At 46.1% G+C, this 15837-nt stretch overlaps 1 protein-coding gene across 2 annotated transcripts in view; it reads left to right on the forward strand.

The window, feature by feature from the left end:
• Positions 1–12852, forward strand: part of GAN (gigaxonin) — a 67643-nt gene extending 54791 nt beyond the window's left edge. Inside the window, exons 11-12 of one of the 2 annotated variants that reach the window (XM_073225541.1) lie at positions 45–138; positions 5833–12852. In XM_073225541.1, the coding sequence (XP_073081642.1) occupies positions 45–138; positions 5833–5860 (122 nt within the window). In that variant the 3' untranslated portion in view covers positions 5861–12852. Of the gene's footprint in view, positions 1–44 lie in introns of both variants that reach the window. The other variant, XM_073225540.1, reaches the window with a different exon arrangement.
• The last annotated feature ends 2985 nt before the right edge of the window (positions 12853–15837 follow it).

Consider the following 15837-nt stretch of genomic DNA (forward strand, 5'->3'; position numbering starts at 1 on the left):
TTCTGAGGTGTGGCGTGTCACCTTTGCTTTTTCTCATGGTTCAGGTACCAGTTATGACTACGTGCGGGAGTTTAAAAGAAGCACAGGAACCTGGCACCACACGAAACCTCTCCTGCCATCTGACCTTCGCCGCACTGGGTGTGCAGCCTTACGTATTGCAAATTGCAAGCTTTTCCGCCTGCAGCTTCAGCAGGGCTTGTTCCGAATCCGCGTTCACTCACCTTGAACAGGAAGCAGAGCAGAGGCGGAGGCGAGCGCACCATGCCACGGCCTCGTGGGAGGGGAGCAGAGACGGCAGCGGAACCTTGCTCTGCGCGCCGGGCTTGGTGGGGTAACTGGAGGTTTCGCAATGCTTCGAAGCTTGAGCTTTGGCTCTCATTTGGGAGAAGGTGGAACCGGGGGAATCCATTCCTCCAGTTAGATGTGTCTGTAGACAGCGGAGGCTAGAAAAAAAAAAGTCAAAAGGAAAAGGGAAGTGGGAATCGGTATAATGTAAAATATTGAAGATATATGCTGAGGTGCGTTTTCCCCGAAGGGAACCCCTGTCTGACTGACTACCTGTCTGCGAGTACCTGGCTTTGGTAAACAAACAAAAATCCATATATGCAAATCAACATATCCAAACATACCAAGATTGCTTTCCTCCTGCACTTGGAAGGAAACATTATGCCTAAGCCTGCCCAACAAATTAAAGTTTGTGCCTAAAATGTTAGATTGGACTGAATGCCAGTTAGTTTCCATTTTACTACTAGTACTCTGTCCTAAGAATCTTTTTTTCAACTGTATTATGGTGAATTAACACTAAGATAAAATTTCTCTTTTATGACATTCTATCTTAGTAATCTAAAGATGATTTGAAAAATGAATGAGTCAGGTTGCAGCCCTGCTGTGAATTCAAGGAGGTGGTCACGTCCCTGCCGGTGCAGAAGCCTCCTGCCGGCGCTTGCGACGCTTCTGGGGTCGGACCTTGGAGTTGTGTAGGCACTCAGCCAGTGCCATTTTTCCTTTAGAATTCAGAACCATTTTATAAATCTGAGGGTATTAATGAGTAGGTGATTTTATAAAAGAAAGACCTAAGTCAGACAGACAATAAAGGTCTGAAAAAACCGTCCAGACAAAATTTATAGGGATCAAAAACTTAAATCGGTCTGAAAGCACGCCAAGTCTTGTTTACTCCTGTTCTAGGATTTGAAAACTTGTCTTAGAAAGCGAGTCTGTATTAAGAATCTAGTCTTTGTAGCAGAACTTTCTTAATGCTATTCACTAGTAAGTTTTAGAACAAATTATAAGTAAAGTTTGGCTGGTAGAATAAACTACCTCAACTTAATTTCCTTCTGTTCATAGTAGAGCAAATTAATCTCTCCTTTCCTCCTCTCCTGTCCCGCACTCCCACTGACCCACCCGCCCCTTCCCTCTGTCCCTAGTACCCTTTATCTCGGAAGATATTTTGTTTTCCACTCAAATTAGACCACCTTAGTGGGAAATCAGGGACTTCAAAGTGCTTAATCACTGCATAATTTGAATTTTATGCAATATCAGATTTTTAATCAATTTAATATAGAATGCTTCATTTTTAATTGTTTTCTACAGCTTTTTTTTCCTCTTAGTTATATGGCTATAAGAAGCAGCACTTTGTCTTAATGATTAATCAATGTGTAAATGTACCCTTTGGTTATAAATTTGTGAATAGGGATTTCTTCTAGAAACTTCCTATGTGGAATGTTTTTATGCTATGAACATGCCTATGAAACATCATTTAAGTTTTCCCACCCAAAAACAGAAGAAGGGGTGACCTAGCTGTACTATTTTTCCTTACACCTGCTAGAAGTCAGTGCAGTGCTCTAAAAGCTGCTGCGCAGAGCCTTGGCTGAGGGTCCTAAGGATGCTGTGTGCTGCACATTAGCTCTCCATTTTGCCGTGAGGCTGCTAGAAGGAAGTAACGGCGTTTCCTCTTCTCCCTCAGAGGATGTGGGCCAGCTGCGCCCCCCACACACCTATCACAATCAAATACGCTCTGTAAGCCAGAGCCGGCCCTGCTTCGTATTGTGGGCCAGTCCACGCTGTCTGCAAACTTCCCCAGTGGCACTCGGGGTGTCTTTTAATCAAAACAAGCTACATGGCTGCTGCAAAGAAAGAAAACTTTTTCCAATTAGATACTCCTCTTAGAGGAGACACATTGCTAAAAAAAAAAAAGATGAATTTTCTTTGTTAAAATATCCTGCCCAGCACAGAACTGTGGAGTTCAGAAGCTGCAGCTGAGGTACAGCAGAGTGGTGACCAAATTCCTGTAAAAGCCATGACAGTCAGCAATTCTCTTTTTTTAATTTCTGAAGTCTAAGATTCTTCCCGGCCCACACCAGGCCTCTCCAAGGAGACAATTCGTTGTTTAGGAGTGAATGGGTCCCAGTTGCAATTATTACCAGTGCTTGCATGAGTCGGTCATTCATTTTATATAGTTCTCTCTCTCTCTTTTTTTTAAAATCCAGTTCGTTGACACTGTAGCCACAGAAATTAGGTAATATTTTTTATTTACAATAAATTTGCCACATAATATGGGATGCAATGACCAACGAAAGCTGCTAAGTGCCAAACTGTTATTTTCCTATATATAAATATAAAAAAATTAGGTTGAAGTATAGGGATATATTTAATTTTCATGTTTCAAAATTAATCATGACCTTTTTTGTAAATTATAGTTATTTCAGTTTTGTGAAATAAATTTTAATCCATTTCATGCAGGTTTGTGTTTTAACATTCCGCTTATGCCTTGGAAACATCTTTTTTGTGATAAATTTTTGATACTTCTTTTTCCATAAGGCACTTTTTACCAGGTGCATGTTGGAATTGGTGGTTGAGGATAGATCTTAAAATTTTAAATACAATATCTTTGGGGGAAGTGCAATTTATTTTCATTATCCCACTAACAGAAGGCAAGGTGACTCAGGTTAGAGTAAGTGAATACTTACAGGATCTCTCCGAGGCTATGGTCTAAAGTTTGTTTGTTTGTTTGTTTAACACATCCAAATACAGATTTTTCAAAGATTTAAGTCTTTAATTTAAAATGAAGTGTTTGGGGGTTCTTTGTGGTCGTGCTTATATCCTGTGAAAGGAAGAAATGTGAGGGAAGGGATAGGGGAGAAAGCGTGTGTGCGTATGTGTGTGTGTGTGAGAGAGAGAGATGTGACTTGGTGAGCCTGTTTGTATATGTTTGCTTTTTGAATTGTAATTCCAAACTATATATATTACTGTGCCCTGGTGCTTCAGATAAATTCTTGAGCCTTTGGCCCTTCAGCTTATACTACTGTGTCAAACTCATGTTGAGTGTGAATACTGATATACTTGTAGTTTGTAGTAAGTTTTACTTTGTGTTTGCATTTTTTTATTAAGATATTATTGATATACACTCTTATGAAGGTCTCACATGAAAAAACAATGTGGTTACTACATTCACCCATGTTATCATGTCCTCCCCATGCCCCATGGCAGTCACTGCCCATCAGTGTAGTAAGATGCCACAGAGTCACTATTTGCCTTCTCTGTGCTACACTGTCTTCCCCATGATTCCCCCCACACCATGTGTACCAGTGTTTACATTTCATGGATCAAAAACAGTGCTTACCAACTAGTTGTTGGTGTGATGCAGAGATTTGGCCTAAGAAATTTCTAAATTCATTGTTTATTTCATTACTTAATTGCTGTGAAGTGTTGCTAGCTAACGGTGGGCATTTTTGAAGCTGCAGCAATGGAAACCAGCCACGCAGGGGATGTTGGGAGGTGTATGGGTGCAGAACGTGCTCTGTGACACTGGGGTTGCCTGTACTGCATGGATACTTTGGAAGTGCCGTTTTTTACAATTTACAGCTGGGCATCAGCTCCCTAGGCAATGTGCCGGAAGTGCATCCTTTACATTGACATGGTGAAGTCAGAGCTGCCTCTGCTGTGGCCCCTCAGTCGCTCATGGTAGGAAGTTAGGTTTCTAGGGAAATCTGTCGTGGCCTCAGTGCATTCCTACCGCAGTGTACCGAACCAAGGATCCCAGAGAGTTTTCCAAAGAGCCGTGAAATTCTGGCAGTATTACCTTCCAGAATGTCGGCTCTCCTGATTTAAAAGGAGGCCTCCTGCAGTCAGATGAAGACATTGCATGATCTGAGGGAACAAGTGAAGTGGCACTTGCCTGTACAAACCTAATAGGTGCTGCCCCCCACCCCTTTGAAAGCATGGGTGGAAGGAAAGGGCGAAGCCGCCTCTGAGCCTTGGGGGTGAGAAAAGAGCCAATCCGTGCAGGAAGGCATGCCCCAGGTTTAATCCACAGGTGTTTATTGAGCACCTACTAAGATTTCTGCTTGGATTTGTGGGAGCTGAACAGTGAGACAGACATTATGCTCCCCCTCCACCTAGATTGTAAGCTCCTGTGGGCAAGGACCCTCATTCCTCTGCTAACCGCAGTGCTGGGCACACCGCAGGTAGTCACCAAATGTTTGGCCCATGACTATAGTATGCTGGTGATCAGCATGATGCTCTTTTGGGACTGAAAAGTACTGTCTGAGAGGGACTTATCTTTCTGGATTTTAAAGGAGAAACGTTGAACACAGACAGGTTGGCCTCCTAATACAGAGTGGGAAACTAGGAAAGAATAAAAAATACAAGGTGCCTGGCATTAATGATGCACAAGTCTGTGGTCTCCATAGGTTCTGTGGGATTTTTGAGACCCTCTGCTCAGCACACCTAATAACGTTTAGCATATTTAATGTTGGTTTACATGGGGCTCAAATCTTTTCCCAAACGTATGCTTCAGTGCCTGCCCCTCTGATGGTCAGCAATCTCTGGGACAGAGAGCAGTTTCTGAGGCCGAGCAGATGCGTATTCATTCCCACTCGGACGTGAGGAGAAGCCCAAAGCAGGATCCAGGCCTTCGGATTTTCATTTCACTGGCCTGTTAAACTATCACTTACATTTCTAGACATACAAATATTTTTAATCATGTAATAATCATTGTGGTGGCATGTAAACCCCCAAACATACCCTTTGCAGTTGCACAATCATAAGCTGAAAGAGTTTTGGTTTTCTTGGTCAGTTAGCTATAGGAAGTTTAAGAATTTACTAAGGTCCTAAGAACACAAAGTAAGTGTGTTTAAAAGAGAGGCTGTGTTTACTTTTAAAGAGCTAAGGCTTCATTCATACTTTCTTTTCCAACCACATGAAATCAGTAAGGGGAAAAATTATGTCTCAGGATGTTGAGGAAAGTATTTTGCTAGCTTTCTAATAATCCCTGAAGTATTCTTTGTACTGGTTCAGAAGTTACAGAAATTCATGGTGTTCTAGAAGAATATGAACTCAGGTTTCGAGTGTGTCCTGCCTACTGGCACTGAAGTCTCAATAGTATTGAACTATGGACTTTTTCTATTTTTTTTTTTTTTTTGGCAAGCCAGCTGATAAAAATTCAAAACTGTTGTATTTTTCAGAAGTAATTCTATTATGATTTTGGTTTTGAACACACCTCAGCTTTGTCTCATTGCAGTAGTTCCACTGATGTGACAAACAAGGAGGTCAGTTATTTCTCTGAATTTTTTGGTTAATACTTAAAGTTTAGGAGAGTTTGCTCTTTTTCACTTCTATCGTGGAAGTTCTCTATGTGGCTGGATTTTTAAACTCCTTCCCTTTCTCATAAAATGAAATATCTCCTAAGTAAAACAGTGTTGCCTAGCGATCTAGTGAGATATGTCTGTTGCCCTCTCTCTTGTTCTTATTTTGAGATTAAAAACTAATATTTTTAAATTTCTCCTCAACTGAAATTTGCGCTAATTATTGTTTTTCATATCAATGTCCTCATAGATATCAAAATCCCAACAGTTATTTTTGAATCGCTGTGGTTTCAAGAAGAGAAGGCCCTAGTAGGAAGAGGATGACAGCCACAGAGTCTGGGGACACCATATAAGATGATGTGGGCAAGGCCGGCCATTTAATGATCCATGTAAAGAAATGGCCCCTTCAAATAGTTCAGATACCAAGGAGATGTAAGTTCATCTTTCTTTCTGGTTAGTGAGTTATATTTATTAGAACTTCATTTTTATCATTTCAGTACAAACTGTAGGTTTTTAAAGTGCCTTATTTTTTATTGTTCTTACTCATCAGTTACAAACAAGGTGTATATACCTTAGAACCTTGGGCTAAATTTTGTCATGTTAAGCCAGTGAACTTGGTTTAAATATGACTCTATGTAGCTGCTTTTTCATGTTTCCTGTTTAATTGGATGAGAATTACATGCACTTATTCCCTTGTTCTTTGTGTTTGTAGGAAAAACTCTGTTCTCAGCTACCTCATTTGTAGTGTTGTGCTTGATCCCTTGCCAGTTTAGAAGAATTCAACACTTTCTGTCCTTTAACAAAAGCCTAGAAGCAATCAGTAGGCGGCCTTGAGGAATACAATTCTCTAAAGCGTATTTTCCATTTTACTATTTTTTTTAATAGGCACTTTTAATCAGGAGGAACAATGATTCTCCTAGAGCTGCTGCAAAGTGATTACTTGAAACTCAACTTGAACTTTAAAGAGTCTTTAAAAGACTGTTTTTATAACGTAGAAAAGTAGTATATTTAAAACACTACTGCTGTGTAAAATAGAGGGCTTAATTTCCATCCTTGTTGGGATCAGACAGGAAAATTTGTGATTTGGCCCAGGGTTTGGATAGATGCTTGGGCGAGTATTTTTCATTTTCTAAATAAGGTGCTATAGTGAGCAGTTGAAGGACCAATTAAGTGTATTTTCATGAATATCTTTTCCCAAGAATCACTCATTTTGATGAAAATACAGGCCCATTACTAGATTCCTCTTCTTTTTTAGCTCTGATTGCCTGGGTTTTAAAGTACAACTCTGAAAGCGTTTCCTAAGGGCAGGGTTGAAGTTGAGTAAACAACACAGAATTGCATTTTGCTTAAAGTCATGATTGGTCTGATTTGTTCCCTGTGTCAGAGTGTCATCCCCAACTTCTCCTGCAGTGCCTTCTCTCCGCGGCACATGCTGGGCTCTGCCCTCCCCGGCGTCGGTCAGCTTACCTGCTTGGTAAGGTAGGGGGGCTGTGAGGCCCACCAGTCCTGGTAGATAGACCTTCCTCCCCAGAAGAGATTTCTTATGGGAATTAGCCACATTCCCAGTGCCCAGAGAGTTCTGCCCTTTCCTTGAGTCCTAGCATCCTAGGAATAACTGACATACCAGGTAAAATCTAAACCTTACTGATGCGTGTGCATTAGTAGGATTTAATTTTACACTTGTGCTTTCTGAAGTAGTGGGCCTGTTCCTGCCAGTAGCATGGCAAAACTTCTCCCCAGAGGACCGTGTGTCAGCAGGCAGCAGACATTTCCTTACATGGTTTCCAAGAGAACCAAGACTTACCCCGCTAATGCCCCAAACCTTCTTAGTTTAATTATTTTGAGGTAAACATATGTATACGTTTTAGGGACTTTCCTGAGCGAAGCTGGTGGCCTTGAGCTGCGTCAGCCTTGGCCCAAGTGCGGGTGTTTTGATGACTCCCCACTAGCTGCGTGTGAAATCAGGTTGCCCTTAGCCCTGGTGCCCGCGTCGTATCTGCCAGAGCAGGATGACAGGGCATTTACCTCGTTGGCTGCTGCGTTCAGTGAGGCAGTGGAGGTGGGCGCCATGCGCACCTGGAGGTGGTGGCGACTGGTCGGCTGCCCTGGCTGCAGAACTCTGCTGTAGAGCTTGCCTCGTGCCAGTGCCCATGCCACGTGGCATACAAGTAAAGGTATATTCATGTTGATAAAATGACTGACCTTCTGGCCATGTATCACCACCCTTCTACTACTTCTCCAAAATTGAAACCCAAAATTGAACTCCAAAAAGAAGATTCTAGATAGCTGAAACCTCCCAAAATAGGTGTTTTGAGTTGCTGTGAATAACCCTCATTTTGAAATTTGCCTAATGAAGTCCTCTAATAATATTTAAAACTCTTTATAACAAAGTTGAGTTTTTCTTTTTTCCCTAAAATACCGGAAGTCATAGGCTCTCCTAGACAAGTAAACTGGATATTTTCTAGATCTCTGGTAGAGATCAGTAGGTCTAAATTATGCCTTCTTAACTTGGATGCTATGTGAAACTTAAAAACAAGCAAACAAATTTGTGTTACAAGTAGTGTGTGTGTGTGTGTGTGTGTGTGTGAGAACTTTAGCACCTTCAAATAAAGAAATTATACAGTAAGTGAGCTACTTATCCTGTAACATCCCTTTTCCAGTTCAGGTTATAGGACTGGGAGATTTAGGATTTAGTGACATGGGACATGCCCAGCTTATCTTGATTTCAATAAGACATTTAATAAAGTCATTATTGATATCTCTGTGAATGTGAAAAGGAAGTAGAAATAAGGTTGAAAGGGTTGAGAAATAGGTTGAGTGGCCGTCCCTGGACAGGGCTGTAAAAATGGATCCTTGTCAGCTGGGACCAAGGTACTTAACAGAGTCCATTTTTATCATTTTTATTAGTAACTTGTGTAAAAGTCTTGAAGCAGAGAGAAGTGCAGGGAGGAAGTCAGTGCTAGGTGCTGGGATCTGCAGTGCTCTCTGCAGCCAAATAAAATAATGGCTAAATGTTGAAGTCTAGGCCTAGGTTCAGAAGATAGTTTCTAAATGAAAGAGAAAGAAGAAAAAGCAGGGTAGGCGTGGGGGCTTTTTGAACAGAAGCCAGCTGTTGAGAAAAAATAACTGTTTCTCTCCGTCTGCCGCTGGGACTAGAAAAGGAAGTCAGTTCTGCTGTTTGCATCCATGCACTGCACTGGATGGGCCGCTGGGCTGCTTAATGCATTCAGTGGCCCGGGTGGGTGCCAGGCACCCCAGTTTAAGACGCCTGAGCAAGCCTGGAGGCCACCCTGAGGATGACAGCCAGGGTGGTGGGTGCACCGCAAGCTATAACAACAACTTTTGGTGGCCAGAGGCCCTGGCTTGCAGGGTGTCTTCAGAAGAGCCATGCGCAGGGTGCAGAGTGTCCGGCTTGGGCCAGCAGGCAGAAACCAGGTCCCGAGCTCTGGTCAGTTTCTGAACTTTGGAATAGAACTGCCTCCTGAGAGGGGGGCCTTCTGTGGCACTGAGCGCTCATCCCTGGACAGCCTCCCAAGGACGACTCCCCGCAGGTCTGGCAGCGTCAGGAGAGGGATCCTGCGTGGTGGCGGCTGTCTGTCACGATCTTCAGAGCTTCCCAGCATGAGATTCTCTGAACAGTTCAGTGAAAAAGGAAAAAATTTGTGTGCACTTTAACTTTTACACTGTTCGTGAGAAGAGGCCGTGTCGAACCTGTACTCTCCCCTCGTTCTTTGCTCCCGTCTCTTGCTCTCTGCCCACCACCAGTTCATGGCCTCCTGACTGCGGCCAATGGCCTGCAGCTGCAGCTGCCTTCAGCGGAACTTCCAGAAGTAGAGCTATTCTAGAGATATCCCTAAAAACCATACTGTCACTAGAATAGGGCTTCTTACTTTTTGTATGCTTTTTGTTTTAAATCTCTTAGAACCTCTCCAGATTCAAGAAAGCTGATAAGTAAGAACTGTATTCTTTCCAGCAGGGCCTGGGATGCCGTGGGGGCAGGTCTTGCACAGGGAAAGAGAGGTGGGCCGCCTCTTCGAGGCCCTTCCAGCTCTAGGAATCGGTCTCCGCACTCATGGATTGCTTTGTCATCCTTTGAGAAGGATTTCTCGAGGTTTCGCCTTCCCCTCTTCTGAGGAAGCACCCTGCACTCCCAGTCCAGTGGGAGAGCGAGGGCACCACCCACTCGGGGTCTCTTTCCGGCCCTCCCGCCTTGAGCAGGATCTGCCCCCAAAGAGAGGCAACGGGCCTAGGCTAGGACGGCACCTGGGCCTCGGGACGGAGCTGTCGGTGGGGCCTGACTCGGGTGTGTTTCCCAAGGCATCATCGCGCGTTACTTCTGTTTGGGCCAGCGTTGGGTTTCCTCCCGGAGTCCCGTTGGGGCCACGCAAAGGCACTGGCTGGGGAGCCTCGGAGAGTACAGGCCCCTCCCAAGTCAGCAGTTCTTCTCTCCGGCCAGTTTAGGGACTCCAGGCAAGGTGGCAAGAGCTCGTTTTGGGCGTGTTGTTGAGAGTGCACTGACGCAGCCTGGCAATTACTTCCCAGCCTGCCCGCCTCTGTGCCTCATCCCCCACCTCCCCTCCCCCTCCGCCTCCCCCAGCCTGTTTTTTTTAGGAAGAATTGTATTTGTTGTATTTTCAGAAATATATATGGTTTGGGGAGGAGATTTCCGCTGCTCTACTCAAGCCGCCATCTTGGCTCCACCTCCCAGCCTGTTTTTTTTAACTGCTTGAATTATGTATCCAAAAAAGGAAAAGGAAAGAAAAAACCTCCCCTTGCTCCCTAAATCACTAGCCTAAAAATATCTGCTGAAAAGGCACTCTCTGGGGGCGCTTGACCCAGCCCTTGTGACCGGCCCTTTGCACAGCCAGCTGGCCCTGGCCGCCAGGGAGGCGGACCTGTCACCCAGGCTGGGGGCCGGGCTCTGAGGCAGGGCCGGTCGCCGGCCTGCGGCTTCTGGACTGCGGACTACAGCAGCCTCCCCGGGGCCAGGCCGGCCCCGCCTCCCACACCTGCCCTGGCGGCCCTCCGGGCTCCTCTCTGAGCCAGGAGAAGGGGCTCCGGATGCCACACTACTACCTCAGCACCCAGCTGGCTGTGCTCGGGGCCTGGGCAGCCCTCGGAAACTCACAAACAAGCGCTGTCCACGCGGGCTCCCAGCCCTGCAGAGGCGCGCGTCCCCGCGGACTCCGGCACCATCCGGCTGCCATTCCTTAGAGCAGAGTAAGGCCAGTGTCTCCTTTGTCTCTTGTCTAGCTCTGACTTTAAAAACACCACACTCCCAAATTGTGGATAGAACCTGAAATCAGAATTGCTTGTTCACAGTAAGTGAGAGCATCTCTTTATATTTTCTTCAAAAGGAATTTATGCTCCAGAAGAAACTCCAGAAAATAAAGGTATTATTATTAATCTAGCATATTCTCATTGAATTTGACTCTCATGCTTTGTAAAGGATTACATAGGATCTGGTACACGGGACAGAAGGGTATCAGCTGAAAAACAAACCTTCCCTTCAAGTGTTTTCACATCGTTTTCCTGTATGGGACTCAGACCTCAAGTTCTGTGTGAACACAGAGATTGCCCAGATGCCATGGGCTAGATAATTTGTGGTGGGAAATGTATCAAGTGGCCTTTCGTTGAGAAGAGCACAGACTGTCTAGCAACACTTGCTTAATTAAATACCAGTGGTTTTCTGCTGACGGGGGTTCTTTCACTTTTGACCTGTTTCTTACACAGCTTTTGTTCGGTTGCTCACTCCCGTACCCCTTCCAGTCACCAGTGACCTACTGATACTCTGTTTGGGACCATGCCCTTTCTGGGTTGTAACAGCCATAGAAAGTACTCGTGGCTCTGATTTCTGCGCTCCCCTTGCTGCCCGGCCTGGAGGAGCCGTCGACGGCGCCTCTGCCCTCTCTCCCTGTGTGCTCCCCACCCGCCAGGCACTGTGGCGCACGAGCCCCTCATTCAGGCTCTGCAGACTTCCTTTCACATCACTGGGCTCCTGGTGACACAGATGTTCGTGTCTGTGGGCAAGATCACCCACTGATCATTAGACACAGGTGGATTCATTTGTTTTCCATCACTGATGCAGGTGTTCTGCTATAAGAGAAAACTATCAAGGGAATTCCTGAAAACAGGATTGTAAATTTGGTTTGGCGCACCCATATTCAGGGCCGATCTTCACAGTGGGCCCTGGTCCAGCAGAAGACCAGTGACCCTCTTGTTAGCTGGTTGCCATGTGGTACCAGGCACTAAATATGTAATGGTCACTGTTGTCAAGAACTGGTTCTTAGCCAACTCCTGATTTGTCATTTTGATGCTTTTAATACCATTAAAGAAAATTCCATACATACCTAACTCCAAAAATACCATATCAAAATTCACCCTGTTAAACACAGATCTTTAATTAGCATTTATATTCTCTGACATGGTACATACAAAGTAGTTCATTGAAATTCTGCAGCTTTTATTATCTAGTAAGATTTCAAGTTGAGCAGTCTACTTAGATTTGTATTCCGATGTGAGGTGATACCATGTGTGACAAGGTATCCTGATCTTTCAAGAAAGACCTACTCCTGAAAAACAGATGGCAATGAAATGTATGTAAGCTAAACAAGACATATATGGAAAGTTCAAAATATTTGAAGCACCGGGAAGTTGCAACTTGTAGAATTGTACTCCCCAAATTCAGTAGGATAGTAGAGAAATAGTGCTACTGTGATTTCATTGAAATGTGGTGTTTCAAACATCTTGTGGTCCAAATGTACCCATTTGTCCTGTGGAGTAATTTTGTATTTGCTGTTATGAAATTTAGCAGAGTTGACACTAATTTTGAATTAGTAACCTTTCTTACAAAGTTGCGTTATGGTTTACAAATAATACTGATGCAAAAAGGATATGTTAACTTAAGTAGCACACGTTTTGTTTACATGCTTCCGTTCATTGTGGGGTAACTATGGGGTCGATCCCTTCTCATGAGCATGGGACTTGTGCTTTGGGAACATACTGCAGTCATGCTGTTCTCTTGTACTAAGAATCAGTGAAAGTGTTTTATCTTTTTTAAGTAGTTTGTACTGACTGGATTTTATAACTGTAAGAAAACAGAAACAGAGTGTTGTATTTTGATCTGAAATTTGTCTATGGTAAAGTAATTTTGTTTTATGTATTGGAAATTCATTTAAAACTTGAAATATTTTCTAGAAAGGTACCGAACAAAATGAATTGTCTTCAAGCTGTTTCATTAACTTAATAAAACAATTTGATGGGGAAGGCATTCGGATTCTGATTTTTACAGTGCTTCCTGCTAAATGGGCATCCCCAATACAGCGTGACTTGGTTTATGAATGGAAGGTTGTCTTAGAGTAAAGATGAATTGAAGACCTTGGATGTCAAGGGTGAGGTTGTTGGGGATTCCCCCTGTGACAGGAATTGTCTGTACTGCCTTCCTGCCCCGTGCCCAGACGGTCCGCCTGCAGAGACCAGGCCCACCGTGGCATGTCAGGCCGATCTCCACTGAAGGCTCGGGGCGAAGAGCTGGGAGAATCTACCAGTAACATCAAAGTTCCATACGTAAAGTCTGCCGGAACCACTCCCGAAATCACATGAAGAGAGAGTGGAATAGTCGGCTCCAGTTACACAGGATAAGGTGGGTTTGGAAGTCGGTTTTAACGTTATCTCACCTTACATAACAAGGTTATCTTGGGGGAGTAGAGGGTGGGAGAGTTGCTAGGGAACACTTTCTTTGAAAAAACAAACAGTTTTGGCCAGAAACAGCACCCGGGCTGGCTGGATGTGAGGTGCGGCTCGGGTTCTGGGGTGACCGCGGGATCCGTGTCCTCGGCTGGATCCGTGGAGGTGGGGTTGAGTGGTGTCTTCACTCTGCTTTCCAAGTGAAGGGTGAACACGTCACACGCACTAGGATGCTATAGTACAACAACGATGACACAAAAGTTGCTGAGGAGAAATGGGAACCCCCACTCATGGTGAGAATGTGAAGTGGTGCAGCTGTTGTGGAAAACCATTTGGGGTTCCTCAGAAAGGTAGTTACAGTGTGACTGAGCACCCCAGCATTCCCACTCCCAGGTGTGCACCCAGGAGAACGGAAAACAGACTCAAATGCTTGTACGTGGATGTTCACAGCAGCACAAATATCCACTAATGGAATGGACGCAAAACAGGGTCCATCCACACAGAGTCGTATTCAGCCGTGGAGAGGAAGGAAGCACTGGCCCACGCCACAACACGGACGCACCTCTGCAGCACCTTAACCAAAGGAAAGCCAGTCACACAAGGCCATGTGTTACGTGGTTCCAGTTAGGTGACATGTCCAGAGAAGGTGAATCATGAGAGACAGCAATCTGGTGGTTACCAGGGCCTGGCAGGGAGAGGGGCGGTTGCCTGCTAATGGGCACACGGTTTCATTTCAGGTGATGAGAAAGTTTGGGAGCTAGACAGAAACATTGCACAACATTGTGAATGTACTAAATGCCACAAAATTGTGTATTTTTAAATGGTTTGTGTCATGTGCAATTTACCTCAATAAAAAATGAAGATTAGACTATAGGCAGCAAATGAAGAAAAAGATCAACACTGGGCGCTGTGTGTTCGGGAGGATTGGGGACACAGGGAATCCACTTTCATGTGCCGTAGATGCCTGGACGCGTGGGGCTCTGGCTGGAGAGGCTCTCCCAGAGGGGCCAGGAGGCAGCTCTCAGGGCGGGCGCACCTCGCCAGGGTTGGCAGTGAGGACAGATCTCACCATCAGGAAACTGAGAGGGACCATTTGAACCATTTTTCTAAGTTAGCAGGAGGCAGCCTGCAGGGTTCAGATCTGTCTCCACCACCAGCTTGCTCACCTCCTGTGCCTCAGGCGTCCTGGGACAATGGCAGGGCCTGCGGCCACAGGGTGGTGGCGGCGAACTGACCTGCCACGTGGACAAGACACGGCCCGCATGCTCTAAGCCCTGGCGCTGTTCCTGGGCTCTTGTCTCAGCTCGGTCGGCGCTGCTGCTTAGACAAGGAGCATGCTTTGCACACAGGCCACTGCCCAGCCTGGCCTGCTGCTCCCCGGGCACCGGTGGCCTCATCTCGTGCCCAGAGCGGGCAGGGTGACCAGATCCCTCCCAGGTCACTGCCGCAGTCAGCCACTCCTCGGCTGTGGCAGGAAAAGGCCTCGCACACTCCCCCAGGCTGGAGGCGGGGTGCTCAGGCTTCCCAGCCTGGGAGTCTTACCGTAAGGGTGGGTATATTTTTATCGAGCAGGATACACTTATCAGCGACGGCCAGGAAAGGGAACCTGAGGGCCAGATTCTCCAGCTGCTGGAACTGCTGCCTCCCCAGCGCCGAGGCTGGGCCGGGAGGGAAGGGCAGGGCATCGCCTCCCCGTGGCGTCTCTCCTTTGCCTGCTGAAGCTGCCCAGACGCTTTGGGGGGCCAGCAGCCATCAAACGCCGGCCATCCTGGTGGAGGGCCCTTTGCCGCTGTTATCCTCCTGAGGTTGTCATGACCCTCACTCGACAGATGCAGAGGTCACAAGCCAGTGGGGTCACCAGCCCCCAGTCACATGGCTGCTCAGAGGCAGAGCTGGGTTAGCAGGTCTGTGCGACCCAGGCCTGTGCCCTTCCCCAGCTGTCCTGTTCCACTCTGACACCACCTCTTCGTCATTAGACACAATGCGGTGGGACTGGCCCTAACACAGTCCCCACTCGGGTGGGTCCCCACAGCACCAGCCCTGGAGACACGGCCAGAAGAGCCATCCGTGCTCGGGGACCTCCCCTCCAGGGACACCCTGAGATGCCTTAATCCCTGCGGTAGATGGAATGATGCCCCCGCCCCTAATATGTCCACATCCTAATCCCCAAACCAGTGAATCTGTGACCATGGCAAAAGGGACTTTGGGGGTGTAATTAAGTTAAGGGTTTTGGGGTGGGGAGATGATCCTGGATTACAGGCGGCCCCATGTCCTCCCAGGATTCTTATACTAGGCAGGCAGGAGGGCCACTGACAGAATGTGACAGCAGAAGCGGGAGTGGTGCAGGCCACAGGCCAAGCAATGCAGGCACATCTAGGAGATGGAAGAGGGGGGCAGTGGATTCTGCCCCGGAGCCTCCCGAAGGAAGACAGCCCTGCAGCACCTTGACTTGAGCCCAGAAAGACCTGTGTTGAGCTTCCAGACTCCAGAAGTGCACCATAAGAAGTGGGGGTTGTTTGAAGCTGCTACATTTGTGGTCATTTGTGACAGTGGCCCTAGGAAACTCATA

This window comes from Manis javanica, chromosome 17 (assembly GCF_040802235.1).
Source record: "Manis javanica isolate MJ-LG chromosome 17, MJ_LKY, whole genome shotgun sequence".
NCBI lineage: Eukaryota > Metazoa > Chordata > Mammalia > Pholidota > Manidae > Manis > Manis javanica.